This window comes from Verruconis gallopava (assembly GCF_000836295.1).
Source record: "Verruconis gallopava strain CBS 43764 unplaced genomic scaffold supercont1.31, whole genome shotgun sequence".
In the NCBI taxonomy this organism is placed as follows: domain Eukaryota; kingdom Fungi; phylum Ascomycota; class Dothideomycetes; order Venturiales; family Sympoventuriaceae; genus Verruconis; species Verruconis gallopava.
The window spans coordinates 215,972-231,864 of record NW_015622167.1 but is presented as its reverse complement, the minus strand read 5'-3'; the positions used below and the strand labels follow the sequence as shown (position 1 = coordinate 231,864).

Here is a 15,893-nt window from a genome sequence, read left to right as displayed (position 1 = left end):
CACATGGACACCAAGGAACCACTTAATTGGGTCTCCACCAGTTAGCTTATACCTGGCCCTGAGATCAGACATGATCTGGTAGGCCTTCTGCTGTAGATACCTTAGATATAGTAGTATAATATTATCTACAAAGAAGAAAGTAATAATCTGGCTGTTAATTATTATACATAGTTCCTAGGGTACCTTTTAGAAGCCTATTTCTTTAAATATTCGAGTCAGGTCTCTCTACTAGAGTAATGGCGACTTGCATAGACCATATATCGCCTTCTTTAGGTGATAAACCGTTCCTGGCCGTGCATAGCCTTCTGGTAGATACATGAACATAGTTCGGTCCAGACTTGCGTTTATAAATATATTTATAGTATCTATCTGAGCGGTCTCTAAATCATACTTTACTGTTATGGCTATCAGAACTCGAAATGATCGTGCCACTAATATAGCTGTATATATATCTTCTACTATCTTTGGTTCTATATCACCTCGAATTACTAGTCTCACTTTAAACTTAGCTAGCCAACCATCCTGATCAGGCTTATAGCTGTAGATCTATATGTTGCCCAGCTTTACACTATCCTTTGCTGAGTCTTTCGGCACCTTAATAAAGCTATCTACCTACTGGTAAGTCTGCAGGTGTTCAGCTTCTGCTTGCTGAAATTCTTCTGCAAATCGGTGTCTGAGCATCTCTCGTCGGTTTCTTGGTACAGGTGGTAGATCCTTAATTAGTAGAGCCTGGGCATCTGAGGTCTCTTAATCCTCAGCATTATCCTAAGTGAGCATAGCTATTCTTGAGGCGATATCTTTCTTACCCATCATCCGCCCAGCATAAAAGCTTCCTCAGAGGGTATTATGCTTAACATACTCAAACACTCGCTTAGCCTCATTCTCTCCTTCCATATTGTAGATTATAGGTGCGGTGCTTTCCGAATTGGCGACTAATAGCGTGTCTTGGCTGAAAATGCTTCCTTCACTACTAACTAATTCACTTGGTTATATCTATTATAGTCCAGCTATCAGTTGACTTAGCGGGTCTGAGTCCTCGGTATTCACATCCGATAGTACCTGATCTACCCAGCCATTAGGCAGTTGCCAGATGCTATTAAAGATGTCTTGATCAGGTATCCTAACCTCCTCAATAATATTATTAAGCTCTCACTCAGTTTGTGGGTCAAGCTTCTCAATCCTGCTATTAAAGAATTAAGACTCATCAAAGATCATGTCTCGGACCAGCTTGATCTTGTTAGAGTGGGGTATCCAGATTTAATAAATGTTCAAGGTAGTGTACCTAATTAGGTACCTAATATCCGCCCTTAGATTAAGCTTATAAAACAGCTTGCGTGTCTTCTTCCGCACGTCTGTGATCATGACGTATGCCTTGCATCCATACGCACGTATATAGCTGATGGACGGTTTGATCCAGTCTCCTTGCAGTCCAAAGTTGATCCTTTACATATTGTACACCAGTTTATATGGAGTCATCCATTAATTCTGAGCTCTTAGAAGGCGATTATGGATGTAACATGCTGCTTCGATATATGCGGGCCAGTATTCCTTAGGCAGGTTTGCATGGATCCTCATGGTTCGAGCTATCTCACCAATTACACCCCCTAAGCGTTCTACTAGGCTATTCTGTGCCTGTGTGTTTGGTGCAGAAGGCTCAAATTTAACATCCTAAGCTCGAAATCATGTCTGAATAATATCTACTATAAGTTCATTATTACTGCGTACTTTATGCCATTTAATCTTGAACTAGGTTCGGATATAATAGTATACATTAATTAGGGCTTCTAAGATTGATTGTGCACTGTCTATTGTCAGCATATATAGCATAGTAAATCCTGAGTCTCTATATATAATCAGTAGGTAGCTTAAATAGATCCTATATCCTTATATAGGGTGTATATCCACTGAGACCTCGTCAAATAGATATACTGGTGGTGCTTCTGGTTCTGCCCTTAATATCTGTGCACTTATCTTTAATAGTGCACATGCCTCGCATTTAGCTATCACCGGACCCCAAATCTTTATATTCCGGGTCGCTGTCTTAAGTCACTCAAGCACTTATATACCTGCATGACCCATCCAAAGGTGCCATAAATGTCCTTCTGCTGTTGAAACTGGTCGCATATTCCCCTGATATTAGGTCTTAAATGCTGTGTGTTAAGTACCCTCTAGTTAGTCCTCACAAGGATAGAATTCATGAATCACGAACTAGTTATATTTATCAGCTACCTTATAGATGCTTGATCTATTTGCCCGTCAAAGCATCATTCTATAGCTATTAAAGTAGATACCTGCGCTCATCAGCTTTCTCAGTGATGCTAAATTTATTAGCATATCTGGGCAGTAAGCCACTCCCTTCAAATTAAGATACTTACTACTGCATATGGGTATTCTTACAGTACCATAGCCTTTGATCTCGATGTAACCTCCACCCCTAAGAAGTTACTCTGGCTCGCTCAGCTGGTGGTAATCTATTAGGTACTTAAGATCATTAGCCATATGGTCTGTACTGGCTGAGTCCAGTAGTACTGCTTATCTCAGACCTTAGGCTGGTAAAACTATAAAGCTCATGCCTGTTCTATATCTAGGCTAAGGCTATATGGTTAGTTACCTATCTGCCCTACTATCTTTAACTAATCTTAGTGCCTTGCACTTATCATTAGGTGGTATAGGCATTCCGAGTCTCTTTAATTCTCTGATAACCCTTTCGGTTTTCTTATTTCGAAGCCAGATACTTCATTTAAACTCTAATAGCTTCCATTCTTCTAACCTCTTCTTTAGGTTAACGAAGAAATAGCCTTTAAGTGTGTAACCTTTCAGGCCACACCCCCAACAGCTACTAATAGTGCCTGATCGGTGTCTTTTTATTTCATTCCCACCCGCCTTAGTATGAGGTCTTGATAGCAGATCTTTAGATTAATCAGATCCTTCAGATTCAGCCTTAGTAGTTATAGATATAAATACTCCACGCCTTGCTCCAGATTAGGCAGGTCTTATAAAATGCTAAATACTGTACTCTAATTAAATAGCCTGTACTATATCGCGGTAGGTCTTAAGATCACCATTTCCAGCTGTGGTCTGGAGGATCTAAGTTACTATACTCAGGACCAGATCACTAACTATAGCCAGTAGGTCACTCAACCACTGCTTATAGTCTAGTATATATGGTAGGTTAACTACTTTAGCTTAAAGCATTACCTCCTACCACTTAGATATCTAAGATATAATTATCTTTGCTATTACTGGCATCCTGATTGCAGTATTATACGCCTCCCTTATGCATCGCTTTTATAGAGCTGGATCGCCTTGATAGATATCTTACAATTTCTAAACTTATATATAGAGTGGGTCTTTTGCCTTTAAGTATAGTTTAGCTATATTATCATATATCTGTCGGATGACCTGAGCTGCTTCCATATATTCTCATTCTTTAGCTTTGAATTTGGGTAGGTCCTTATGAGTGAAGATCTCCAAGTCGAACCTGAATTCCTCTCTCTCTTTATTTGTAAGGTTGTATTGGACTCGATTATACTCAGGTGGCTTAACCTACTCCTCCTCTGCCCTACTAACCACCGTAGTATAGGTGGCCGAGTAGGCTGACTTAATTGGTTCCTCCATATTAAGGGTTGGTATGGCTGGTGGATTGGTTAAGTCTAGGTCTATGAATTTCATCCATAGCATAGGTGTAACCATCCCTTCCACTTATCCCAATCATCCTGAGTCTTGAGGATGACTAGCTGTTCCTTCACTTTGATGGTATTCGCCATATCTACTATAGTTTGTATAATGATTATCAGGAACTTATTCAACTCGGTTGACTGCCTAATTGATAGATGGGTTAAGTATGGTATGATTGCTTTAAGTTTTTGCTTTTGCAAAGTGTTGATAAGCTTAAGATCCGGTATCTTTACTCAGGTTGTATTTATATATCGGTAGTTATCATTATTACTCTGGCAGTATACTACTTAATAATTATGCAGGTCTTTTCAGGCTCATCCTGCAGGTTGTGCATGCTGCTGCACCTTCTCGCTTTGTATAGTACTATATTGGTTGCTAACCAGGCTTATAACTGTCAATGTCTGTGCGGAAGATCACGGGAATGATGAATAGTATATAAGTAAAATCATAAACCTACTTAGTTTATTATATGCTATCTTGACTAATGGATTGTATAGTTGTTCTCCTGTCCCCTACCCCTGGCTCTCCTCTCTTATCTAGCCAGCGTTTGCTTATGTCACGTGATACTTGGTATGTGCTTAGACTGACAGCATATAGCTGAACTTATCGCGTCTTGTCTTCGCGCCAGTTGTGCATTACGTGATGAACAGTAATGGGTAGCTCAGAACACGTGAATCCTGAATTTAAACATGTGTGATCTTCGCCAGTCGCTGATTCCATTCAACGCGTCGCTCATCTATTCGCGTGAGAACTACTCCTGCCGACCATATCTTGTGTTCTAGTTCCTTTGCCTGCCCTCTTTCCAAGCACTTTCCCCCACAATGCCTGTGATACTCATTGTAGGTGCAACGCGTGGTTTGGGCAACGAATTGCTCAAGGCATATGCTTCCTCAGCGTCAAACACAGTGTACGGGACTGCACGCGGCGAGCCTCCCTCCGCACAGGAGAAGAACGTGCGGTGGATCGGCGGCGTCGATATAGGCACAGAGCAGGCCGGCAAGGTCGTGGTTGACGGATACAAGAAAGACGCACTGATTGACATCGTCATCGTAACAGCAGGATACTTTGGAAAGGAATCCTTTGATGAACCGGACTGGGAGAAAGAATTGACCATGTACAAGACCAGCGCGATTGGCCCTGTGTTTCTCGTCCACCACATCATCAAGGCGAACCTTCTCAAGGAAGGAAGCAAGATCGTACTCGTGTCTTCGGAGTCCGGATCCATCACGCTTAGACACGAGAAGGAAGGGGGTGGCATGTATGCACACCACGCGTCCAAGGCGGCAGAGAACATGGTTGGCAAACTGCTCAGCCTAGATCTCAAGGACAAGGGCATAGCAGTCGGACTTGTGCATCCCGGGTTTATGAGGACAGAGATGACCAAGGGCGTTGGCTTTGACAAGTATTGGGATGCTGGCGGAGCAGTGACTCCGGATGTAGCAGCGAGGAGCCTGAAGCAGTGGGTCGACGAGGACTTTGACTTGGGAAAAACGGGCCAGTTCTGGGCCCCAAGAGGCGCTCGGTATGGTAATTTCTTTCTTCATCAACTTTTTTTTTATTTATTTTTATTTTTATTTTTATTTTTTTTTTGCAACTGCACGCTGCGTCCGTTGAACAAGGGCTGACCTGACGTAGGGACATCGGTACCGCCGAAGACGTTCTGGGCAAGGACTTACCGACGCCACTACAGCTGCCTTGGTAAAACGTTGTCGATAAAAACCTTCATAATGATATCTAGCGGGCTTGGAATCGAGGTTCTTTGATAATTTTAATCGTGCCGAGCTTTTTGTTGTCGTCCCTTCAACCTCTTTCAGTGCGATCACTGGTAACGTGCAAACCCGCTCTTTATACGTGGAAATGAAGCACTTGTTCGGGTAACATCCAAAAGTGGACTCTTCAGAGCCCCTGCCTCGTTTTCAGTAGCTGGCAAGCCCATCCTCCGCGCTTGCGTCGCTTCTTCAATTTAGTCATCTGATCACAACTTCTTTCAACCGCTTTCACTGAAGACAGCCGTTTGCTCGGCTGCCGAGAGACCATGATTTAGAAAATAAATAGGGGTTTCACAATGCACGAGGATATGAATTTCATAGCTGTTAAATCACACCTTATATCGCGGGAAGTAATGACGTTTGGCTAATACGATTTCCATCTAGACTTTCATGCCGTTAAGCCATGCATTTCAAAGAAAGCGTATACGTAGGTATGAGAAACAATATTACAACACTGATTTATGTGATATAGGTTCTATGCCAACACATACGATGCCGAAATGAAGGCCTGTAAAGCTACTACGAGAAGATTGGGCTGGAGGGAATTGAGATACGCAAAGCCAAGGTCCGCTGGAATGAGACGGATGAATGGGGAGCTCAAAGAGTCAGGAAGCCTTGGAAGCTCTTCATGCAGCACGGGGCGGAAAAAACAAACGAGGCCATCATAAAGCTCGCTACTGATCAAAGCGGCCTTGTCATGGAATGACATGGGAATCGGTGCGTGATCCAAGAAGAAACAAGAGTTTTGCTCGGAGCATCGCTGCTCGACATCGTAAAGTAACCATGCTCTACGTCTTTTGAGCGCTTTTGAGGCCCTTGCACCACCGAAGGCGAGATTCCGATCCAGATTCAGAATCAGTCATCCAAAGTGATAATCTGCAACTCCTTCACCACATGCTCCAAATCAGACTTTTCACGATTGTTTAACCTGTCTTCAGCCTTCTTTTCTTTCCACATCTGGGCTAGCATTTCCATGGCTGAGCCATGACTCAACCCAGGATTGTCCCGCTTGATCGTCTGGCAGTGCTCCTTCACGAACAGCTGGTACTCGCTCGTCTTGGTATCTCGCGGTACAGGTTTCGTCTGCACGAGCCGTCCTTTGCAAGCACCGCACGCTTGTTTCAGAGGGTCAATGGACTTGGAATGTCTCTTGAACTCGGTCAAACAGTCGACGCATTCCCAGACGTACTTGTAATCAATGTCGTAGGAATGCTTCGTTGTGACCTCTATGCCGCGAGACCCAAACGCACGAGAACATTTTTTGGCCCTAGGAAGCTTCAGTCAGCATTCAGTTTTCAGAGTTGTTTGCGAAGAAAGATAAATAAATACATATATATATATATATATATACTCACCATTCTTTGAATTCCTTGCCATGTGGAGCATCTCGGATGCCACTGATCATGAAGTTGCAGAGATGACAGAATTCGTGGGCGACGACATTGACTAGCCTAACTTCGTCGTCGATTACCTTTTCCGCAAGCTCGATGTTTGCCGTGTGCTTATATGAGACAACCGTTGTTCCATCGGCCTGGAGATCTCGCACCTTTTCGCGCCGCCAGTTTGCCCGTCCAGCAGTTGTATTCAGCTTCTTTGACCAGATTAGATGCACGCCGCCCGTGTCGGCTGTCATCTTCGAAAGCTGGCCACCCGCAATGGTATCATCAAGCTCTTTGAAGAAGGCGGCGGCGATGCCCTTCTTCCTCGCATCCCAAGTCTTCTTCATTTGCTTCGCTTCTTTGGATTTCAGCGGACTTGTCCCCTTTTGCGGACTTCGCCTTCGAGGAGAAGTACTTGGACTTGGCGGACCGTTTTCGTCCTCGCTTGTTGGCGTAATGAATCGATTCTTGCGTGGACTAGTCAACATCTTTCGAGGAGAATATTGCTCATTCCATTCATTCACTACGTCTTGCGACCAGAACGCGTCCAGACTTTCCTGGATCGGTGCCCGAGGGATGATCTCGAGCCGGCCTTTGGATGGAGAGTTAAGTTTCTTTGATGGACTGGGCGGCTGATCCAATGGAGGTGCGATAGGTGGTGATTCGGATGTCTTCTTAACAGGCGAAACTTTCTTTGGTGGAGTATAATGGAGGATAGCGGCATTGTCTACAGCCGAGGAGGAGCTTGTAGGCCGTGATGAAGATGTAGATGGTAGTGCAACAGATTTTGAAGGACTTAAACGCGGACCTACAAAAGGATTTGGTAAATCGGTCGCTCCAAAGGAGGGCGCTATTAGTGAACGATCGTCCAAGTTCCGTGGTGACTTCGGTGACGATTTTGCTCTCGACTTCAACAGCCTTTTGAACGGCGATCTATCGGCCCGTTTCTTCCCTAGCCATGATTCTCCATCCGAGCCACTGTCATCTGTGAATTGGAAAGAGCCATCCCCGGACGAACTTGCGTCGTCTGGCGCATCACTTTCGTCGTCTTGAAACACCTCGATCGGTTTACTGCGCTGGATTTTCCGCGGGCTTTTCCTCGCACAGCTAGGCCTCGGCAACTTTGCACTGTCGCAACCTTTTGATGCATCAAATGGACCGAATAGTGAATTGGTGCTGTTTAATTTTTTGAGCGGTCGCTGTTTGCCACCGCAGGCATGACTCTGCTCTTTGGCTGAGGTCACCTGCGGGTTGCTAGGTTTCTCTTCGAGCGACGGGGTCGTGACTCTCGTTCGGCGCTGCTTTGGACGCAACAGTTCTCCAAGCTCTGGAAGCTCATCTTCAGATGATATATGTATACGTGCCATTGATGATACCGGGTTTTAGAATACTTCAGGTAACGACTCCTTGTCGTTTGAGATGAACGCCGACGGAGGTTATGTTTGTCAACTTGCCGTTGCAGGGTCAACCGCGCACGGACGTCAACCGCGAGTCATTCCTAGAGGTCTACTAAAGAACGCGTTGGAAAATCCTCAAAATTGGGGGTCTCTCTCTTGTAGAATACTCTAATGGCTATGGCTGTAATTTTATTACTGAATGTCATAGTTATTACGCGCAAAACCGGAAAGGCTTTTTACTGAATCTCGAGAAATCTCTTACTCTATCAACGCGTGAACTAGTTGCCAGCACGACCACAATGGCTTCATCACGCGTCATATCACTTACTGATCATTCAATGGACTAGTCATCAACACAATTATCACTGCACGGCAGATGATAAGTCCTGGGGATTTCGATCTCAATCGACCAGACGTCTGTCTTACTACACATCTCGCCTTGCCCACAAATTTGGCATGCTCGTGTGACGGCGAGATGAGCGATGATGAGAAACACGGTAAGTGATGAATGCTCCGACACTTTCCGGTCATGGTCCGGATCGCACTCATCTAAATTTCTCACATATCACTCATACTCATGCCGTAAAACCCCACTCAAAGACCGCCCCCCGCCAAGTAGGCAAAGAGCAATCACGCATAACGCTGCAACAGCCTGCTTGCGGAATAAACCAACATACACCCATGCACTATGCGGAGCCTGCTCAAACCTCGGTCGGTAGCAGATTGCCACGACTGTGTGAGAGTGGACCCATCTAAGCGGGAAAGCAGACATTCCGCTCAAAAGCAACGAATCGTCGTCGCGAGCCACGTAAAGAGGCCAAAAAAGAGGCCTTCTGTCTGATCACAAGGTTGGCTACAGGTAACGCCGAGCGCATTGACGGACGGCTCGTATTTGCAATGATTTACATTTCGCTGCTAGGGCTTTCCACAATAAATGATCCATTTTTGGAAAATTCGGCGCTTCGAGGTGCAACGTTGGCGTTTTGACCACTTTTCTAGCTACGTCTTGACGGTGAGGCGAGTTTTGATTGGTAGTCCAAACACGTGAGGAACATTTCATGCAGTTGTAGCCGCCTAAGCGCTTGACGTGCTGGAGTTACCGCCATCGGATGAATAAGACTTCAAAAACCCGTGTTGCAAAGAATTCGTGTGTGTGTGAGCCAAGGTGATCTCAAAGAACGGTCCCAACGACCTGGTTCATCCGGCCTTCCACGTGCAGACGGCTTGACAAAGATGGGTGGGTCTCGACCACACTGCCAGGCTCTTACTGGACACATATCCTTTCCAATCATCCGATGCACATCGCTTGCTGAGCTGCATGGCCCTCTCTTTTAAGCCTGAGCGTTGTCTTGCTGGCATTTGTCAGTCGTACACCGGTTTAGCAAGCCACTGTATTGTCACGCAAGGACCCATGGGGTATTTGGGTGCGGACCGACGGTGTTGGAAATGCAGAAGAAAAGCAAACACATCCATGACCCGCTGTGGGCTGCATGATTATTTGAAATCGATGATCATCGGGCCCTAATTACAACTTGGATGTTGTGGTAAGTTCCAAGAAGACATACTCGTGCATTTGTGGATACTTCGGGGTTTGTATCGGATTACGAGACTACTTGTCCTTTGATGGATTATGGTCTGCGCGTTACCGCTCGCTTGATTTGGGCCTTTGGTTGCTCCATGGAAATGGAGTGAGAAGGATCGTGTGAGCCAAGGGTCAGATCAATGGTGGGGGGGCTGTGCCACTCGGAAGGCCCTGCAGAGTACGGGGCAGAAGGACGATAGCTGGTGGCTCTCTGATTCGGCGTACTTGATTCTATCGAGCAGTGAAGTAAAGGTGTTAAGATGGCTTGATCTTTGCTTTCGAGCACACCGCTAGTTGCCGCTTGCTCAGCCTTCTACGGTGTTCAATGCTTTCTGGCAAGATTCTCTGATTTCGTCGACTCCGGGGACACCTTTCCACTTGTCGAGCAGATTCCGCACTGCGGCCCAATCCTGCTGGGCTTCGTCGCGCTTGTCATCCAGCAAGAGCTGTTCCAAGCGATCAGGAGCGCCTAGCACCCACTGCACCGTTTGGCGCGCTTTGGATTGTCGCAAAACGCTCTGACTGCCATCTGTGGGAACGTGAGTTGCAAGGTCACTCGAAAGAGTGGCTGCCGTCTGAGCGATATGAGAAATGGCCGGCGCCAGCGTAGAAGTTGTCGGAGCGAGAGGATCCATGTTGGTGCGCATCTATTCATGTTAACCCGCGAAATGGCTTGCGTCCACGGAGCTGGATAGTCGTGAATAGGACCGCTTACTCGTTTGATAGTATCCGTGGCGCTGATCAACTTCGAGTAATTGTCGTAGACCAACGCCTTTCTGTCCCCGTCCAACCCACGTATCTCGCCGACAAGCTCGTTCTCGACCTTCAAGATCCCCTCCAAGCCCTCTTGCTCTAGCAGCTTCCGAACATATGCGCCTGCGTCGAAACCCTCCCTGTCGAGCTCGCTCAGCGGCGAATGCGACTCCGCCGCAGGATCTGGAGGCGGAGTCGACGACTGCGCGTCAGCGTCTTCACCTACCCCACTAGGCTTGATATTGTAGTAATCGCGAAGAGCAGCGCGGTTTCGACGCGACGTGGTGGCCCGTGAAACCGTACTCGACGTGCCAGCGGGTAGGTCAAGCGATGTCCGCGACGATGACGCAGGGCTGCGAAACGACAGCGACGGCCGTGGAGAGGGCGATGGGGCTCCCGACATCGTTTGTGTTAAATCCTATGTTGGCGTTTCCATCCTATTGTGTTGCAGGTGCCATTGTTGATAAGTTACATAACGTGTCCAACGTCAGTGGGGCTTGGTCTGCGCACGGTGCTCGCAACGAGGAGGTTTCACAGGGTCAAGCGAACGTAAAAGACATGACGGCGTGCAACCGATGTGCAACGAACAAAGACTCTATAGGCAAATTTCATTCACTTTAACATGTTTCTTGCTTCTAGGCATATAGTGTTTCGTCTTTTTAGAATCATGAAGAGGTGCATGGATCTTCAGCGCTTCCCTACAGCGAACGCTTTCGAAACCCAATCAATATGCGCTGATAATGGTACCAACAAATCCGTCCAGCCCTGCAATCCCTTTCTCACCACGTTCATTCCCTCCATAAATGCCGGGTCCCCCACCGGGCATCACGAGAACCTGTGAACCGATATCCAAGTATTCTTTCGTTGCGATGAATTGAAAAGTAACATGCAAGTGACGCTCCTTGTCGTCCTTGTTTGGCACCGGCTTCTCGTCAGGCGCCTGGTCGCCGTCGAAATTGAATGCGAAGCCCTCTTCTTCTTCTTCGTCTTCGTTCGGGTGATCCAGCAAGCTTTCCATCGATGATTCCAGAGGCTCATCATCGGGAACGGCGCCAGCAACAACTTTGGCAGAACCCCTGACACTAGCAACATAGACAACCACACTCATTCCAATGGAAAGGATGTCAACGTCTTTGCGCGCAAACTCTGCGACGAAGCCTTTTCTTCCTGTCGGCGGAGGCGTTGCTAATACCATGCCCTTCCTAATTCTGTTACTGGACGCAGAGGCTGCATTACGGGCATCGGCGGCTTCTATGCCAACGGTCCCAACTTGACCCCCAACGAGCGTCGTGACAGGCAGACGGAGGTACCTTAGGCTGATGATGCGGACCTTGAGCCATTCATCTGAAGGTGACGATTCGGGGCCTGGAAGGCCTCTTGCAGGAGTAAGAGCTCCGGGAAAAGAACGTGAGGTTGGAATCGATGGCCGTTTGGAGGCTTCGGACTTGGTGTCATGTTGCTCCGACGGTGACTCCGTCATAAACGGACCGAGCCATACTTCGTCACCGACGGATAGCTTGCCACGAGCGAAAATACCGCTTAAGACAGGGAGCTCGTTCGCCTGGTCCCCGTAAAGTCTTGACTTGTAAGTCTCTTCGATGTGGAACAACGTTGACGCTTCGCCATGTACTCTCTGACTTGGAGGTGTAGGTAGTGGAAGTTGGTAGAGCAAGGAGTGTAGTGTCGTCACGTTGATCCCCTTGACAGCGCTTGTGAGGACGATAGGCACCACACGGGTGTCTGTCAGTGATGAAACGGTCTCACGGCAGATTTTGTGGATACTGGCCGGGATGGTCATCAGATCCTCATCTGCGCCAGAAGGATTCGCCAAGATCGAGGGCGTTCGCCCTGCGGCCTTGAGTGTCGACAGAACTTTGGCCAGAGTCTGCCTTAAACCTCCCTTGGACGCCAAATCGAGCTTTGTCACTACGATCACCAACCGCAAATCAAGCTTGAGACATAAATCAAGGTGTGCCTGCGACAGATCGACGTCAACAGACGCAACCCCTAAAACTTCTTCAGCAGGCGGGGTGCTTCCCACCAATCCAGTTGTGTCCTCTGCGTTGTCGGCAGGAATGCAGAGCAAGGTCCAGTCCGGACACCATCCAATAATCCCGCGAAGGGTCGTTCTCCGGTAGCGTGGATGTCCCGCAGAGTCTGAAAGAAGAACAATTCGGCCAGACTTGCAGAGTGCATGTATGTCCGTCCAGGATGAGACATTATCAGAAGCATAGTTCACCACTTGCACTGTTCCCTCGCTGTCTGGAACGTAGCCCAATAGCTCTTGGGTGACGGAGCTGGTCATACCGGAGACGATTTCATGTCGATGCTTGAGCAGGTTTAGCCGGCCTTTGCCGCGACCATTGTCCAACGTCGCAGTGGTCAGACTACCAAGCAAGGTGCTTTTGCCAGACATGGTCGCACCAGTAAGCGAGATTTTCAGTTGTGTTGCTGCCCGAACCTCATCATGTGCTTCACCGTCCGACCACACATTGGTCGCGGAAGCCCGGCTACTTTGTCCGTCACGAGAGCCAGTCAAGGCCGCAGTGTTGGGCTTGACGTATGCCTCAACAACCCACAAGTTTTCCGTACGAAGTTGCTGATTCTCCTTGCCGCTGTCTCCGTCGTAGTACTCACAACTTCCCACACATACTTTCCGTAGAATCTCGACAATGCAGCCCAGGCTTGCAGCCATGGCTCTGAGGTTCTGGAGACTTTCAGTCATCTCGTCTTCCGTAAGACCAACAAAGGTTCCATCATCGGCCACTCCAATCTCATAGAGCGCACCACGACTCTCCTCCAGCCCTGCGACCACAGGTCCAACATTCACCCCGGTGGAGATCTCACTCGCCGAGGGGAAAGAGGGAGTGATCTGCTTTGTCGCAGATGTGGAGTGATGAGGGCATGATTGTTGCAGCCTCCAGAGAAGCTGTGTTGTCAATTGCTCCAATCTTTGCTGTCGCGTCTGAGTAGACTTTGTTTGCAAAGGTGGGGATTTGTTTGGTATCTCTGAGGGCAACCTTGACTTCGGCGAAGCCGAAACGGGGCGGTTTGGGCCCGAGACATGGAGAGAAGTGCTGCTGGTATGATAATCTCGACGCCGTCGTAGTAGCAGATGCAGCTTGTATTCTGTTGGCCCTTCTTGCGGCTCAGCCTCTAATCTAGTGATGGGTGCCGGCGTGCTGGTGCGTGGCGTTGACCACGGCGAGGAGACACGCGGAGGGTCAGGATCAAAGGTGAATATAGACGCCATCACGGGAGTCCTTGCAGCTGTTGATGGCCTAAAATACTCAGACGCAACGATCGACCGAATGGGTGAGCTCAAGCAGACGTATGGAGCTGCTGCCGTAGAAATATGCTGTGCCGCGCCGAAGCCAATGGATCTGTATGGGCAAGGCTGATGCTGAACAGTCGTGATTGAGACGTGACCATCTTGTTCTGAAGTTTGCGTTCAGTCGATACGTGCGTGAGGGACTATGGATGCGGACGCCGCAGAGACCTTCTTCAACAACGGCTTCACTGTCCAGCCATGCTGCGGCAAACGATGAGCTAGATCTAGACTTTTCGGTCTCAAAGGCGTCGATGTGTCAGTCCGTGGCATTCACAGGCTCCCGCCGTCGTTTGACCAGCCATGACTCGAAAGGGCAGCGGTTGGACGAACAGACGAGCGCTTAGTCATACAACCCTCCCACCCACGTCTCGTCTCTCCCCCCCCAACCTCTGGGCGCCTTGACCACCTCAAGCACGAGATCCACGCAACTTGGCCTAGTGCTTGTTGGTTTGGGTGAATGGCGAGAGCAACGGGGAAAGAAATACGCGCACCCAGCAGTCTGCCATCAAACGCAGCAGCGGCACTCGTTTTTACCATCTTCGCACTGCGCACTATTTGAAATCTTCACGGCAGCTACGGGGATGTGCAGGTGTCCGGCCAAGGCAGTAAACCGCTCGAGGTGGGCATGGCCGACCAAAACGATTGGAGGCGCCGCTTATCCGGCCATGTTCAGAATGAAGGCACGACGGCAGTGGCATCTGCGGAGCGGCGAACGTCTCTGACCATGCGCAGATCGCGTCAGTGCCGAAGGTGACTGGCTGCGCTTCTCTGGCAGGATGAGACGAGCAGAAGCTGTAGCGGCCGGGGTTGCAGTGCCGTCCAGGCAAGGGAAACAGTACCATCACGACTATATGTTACCCTGCTGGAAGGATCCGGCGTGATCCAAGCCCTCACGTACCGCGCGAAGCCTGGCTCACTGCAGCAGCAGGCACCGGGACGGCCACGCTCTGATGAACTGTCGCCCAAGCCCAGGCAAGGGAGGGCGAGGGGAAAAAAACAACAGGTGTCCCGCTCGGTGCAGCATCAGCCGTCGTTGGCCGCGCACCCAAAGCTCCCTCGACGTATCTGATTTGTATTTCAGGCAGGCCCCCGGCGACTTCGTCCACGTTCGGGGGCTGATTGCGTCCAAGGCGTATTTTTACGCGAGGACGGACTGGCTTTAATTTTCCGCTGGCGTGGGTGACGATTGGGGAGAGCGTCCACCAAAGACACAGCACGGAATTAAAATTTGGGGAGAAATCGAGAACTGTGGTTCGTCCAGATGGACAATATCACAGCAACTAAGCGGTTATCGGGCCCCTGCTTGCCGAGCAGCTGAGCGTCGTTCGCTGCGAGCAGCGGCAGAGCGTGATGGAGCATCCCTGTCCGGCTTAAGCGCCTGCTCACAAGCGCGCCTTACTGTCGGGTCGACTTCATAGAAAGGAGAAACAGAGGCCGGCGGTGCGACGACGCTGCCTTTACGGCCGCGGCACAATCAGGCCTTCACCTTCTCGCTTTGCACCGCTTTCCGCGCTGCTGGCCGGCAGTCCTGTCACGACTCCCACCGCGTGCTCCATCTTTGACGTCTGAAGCTGGCCTTAAATGCGGCCTCATGGCTCGTGCGTACGGGGCTGGACCTCAAATCAGCCAACTTGGCGATACAAAAAACACATCAGGCGATCCGCGGACAGCCTTTGACCAGGACAGGCTAGTCAACGTCGTAATTGCTTATTGAAATGTATGCGCATCAAATTTACGCCAGTGTCATGCACACCTTTCTCCCCCTTCCATAGCTACCCGTTACAAAGATCAAGATGCATGTCTGCCTTGGCTCCCTCCCATGATCACCTACTCCAGAGCCGGCTGTCACTTTTACCCACTCACTCATCAATGGTTGGGCCCACCGCCGTGCTCTTGCCGATGGCCCGGACCACTCGTCTCGTCCTACGCCCATCAAAAACTCAGAGGCTGTGGCGTATCCCGAACATGGGCTGGGACTGCGCCGCACATGGCTAGATCTGCACC

At 48.9% G+C, this 15,893-nt stretch overlaps 4 protein-coding genes across 4 annotated transcripts; 1 reads left to right on the top strand and 3 right to left on the bottom strand.

Annotated features, from left to right (window-relative positions):
- The first annotated feature begins 4,419 nt into the window (after positions 1-4,419).
- Positions 4,420-5,433, top strand: PV09_07653 (uncharacterized protein). Its single transcript, XM_016361449.1, has 2 exons — positions 4,420-5,200; positions 5,314-5,433. Exons 1-2 carry the CDS (start codon positions 4,500-4,502, stop codon positions 5,378-5,380), a joined length of 768 nt encoding a protein of 255 aa, XP_016210775.1. The 5' UTR covers positions 4,420-4,499; the 3' UTR covers positions 5,381-5,433.
- A 466-nt stretch (positions 5,434-5,899) lies between these two features.
- Positions 5,900-8,311, bottom strand: PV09_07652 (uncharacterized protein). The gene is made up of 2 exons (XM_016361448.1): positions 6,803-8,311; positions 5,900-6,714 (listed from the first exon to the last, which is right to left on the bottom strand). Exons 1-2 carry the CDS (start codon positions 8,191-8,193, stop codon positions 6,303-6,305), a joined length of 1,803 nt encoding a protein of 600 aa, XP_016210774.1. The 5' UTR covers positions 8,194-8,311; the 3' UTR covers positions 5,900-6,302.
- Positions 8,312-8,350: 39 nt separating this feature from the next.
- PV09_07651 (uncharacterized protein) lies at positions 8,351-11,010 on the bottom strand. Its single transcript, XM_016361447.1, has 2 exons — positions 10,521-11,010; positions 8,351-10,452 (listed from the first exon to the last, which is right to left on the bottom strand). Exons 1-2 carry the CDS (start codon positions 10,959-10,961, stop codon positions 10,111-10,113), a joined length of 783 nt encoding a protein of 260 aa, XP_016210773.1. The 5' UTR covers positions 10,962-11,010; the 3' UTR covers positions 8,351-10,110.
- Positions 11,011-11,152: 142 nt separating this feature from the next.
- On the bottom strand, positions 11,153-14,174 carry PV09_07650 (uncharacterized protein). Its single transcript, XM_016361446.1, has one exon. It carries the CDS (start codon positions 13,809-13,811, stop codon positions 11,283-11,285), a length of 2,529 nt encoding a protein of 842 aa, XP_016210772.1. The 5' UTR covers positions 13,812-14,174; the 3' UTR covers positions 11,153-11,282.
- Between the last annotated feature and the right edge of the window lie 1,719 nt (positions 14,175-15,893).

Bases quoted from the DNA above. Each gene is read 5' to 3' on its own strand.
- PV09_07652 (XM_016361448.1), bottom strand. From the start codon at position 8,193: ATGGCACGTATACATATATCATCTGAAGATGAGCTTCCAGAGCTTGGA. The intron at 6,715-6,802 runs GTGAGTATATAT...GAAGCTTCCTAG, and splicing joins GGCAAGGAATTCAAAGAATG to GGCCAAAAAATGTTCTCGTG.
- PV09_07650 (XM_016361446.1), bottom strand. From the start codon at position 13,811: ATGGCGTCTATATTCACCTTTGATCCTGACCCTCCGCGTGTCTCCTCG.
- PV09_07651 (XM_016361447.1), bottom strand. From the start codon at position 10,961: ATGTCGGGAGCCCCATCGCCCTCTCCACGGCCGTCGCTGTCGTTTCGC. The intron at 10,453-10,520 runs GTAAGCGGTCCT...TAACATGAATAG, and splicing joins CCACGGATACTATCAAACGA to ATGCGCACCAACATGGATCC.
- PV09_07653 (XM_016361449.1), top strand. From the start codon at position 4,500: ATGCCTGTGATACTCATTGTAGGTGCAACGCGTGGTTTGGGCAACGAA. The intron at 5,201-5,313 runs GTATGGTAATTT...GACCTGACGTAG, and splicing joins TGGGCCCCAAGAGGCGCTCG to GGACATCGGTACCGCCGAAG.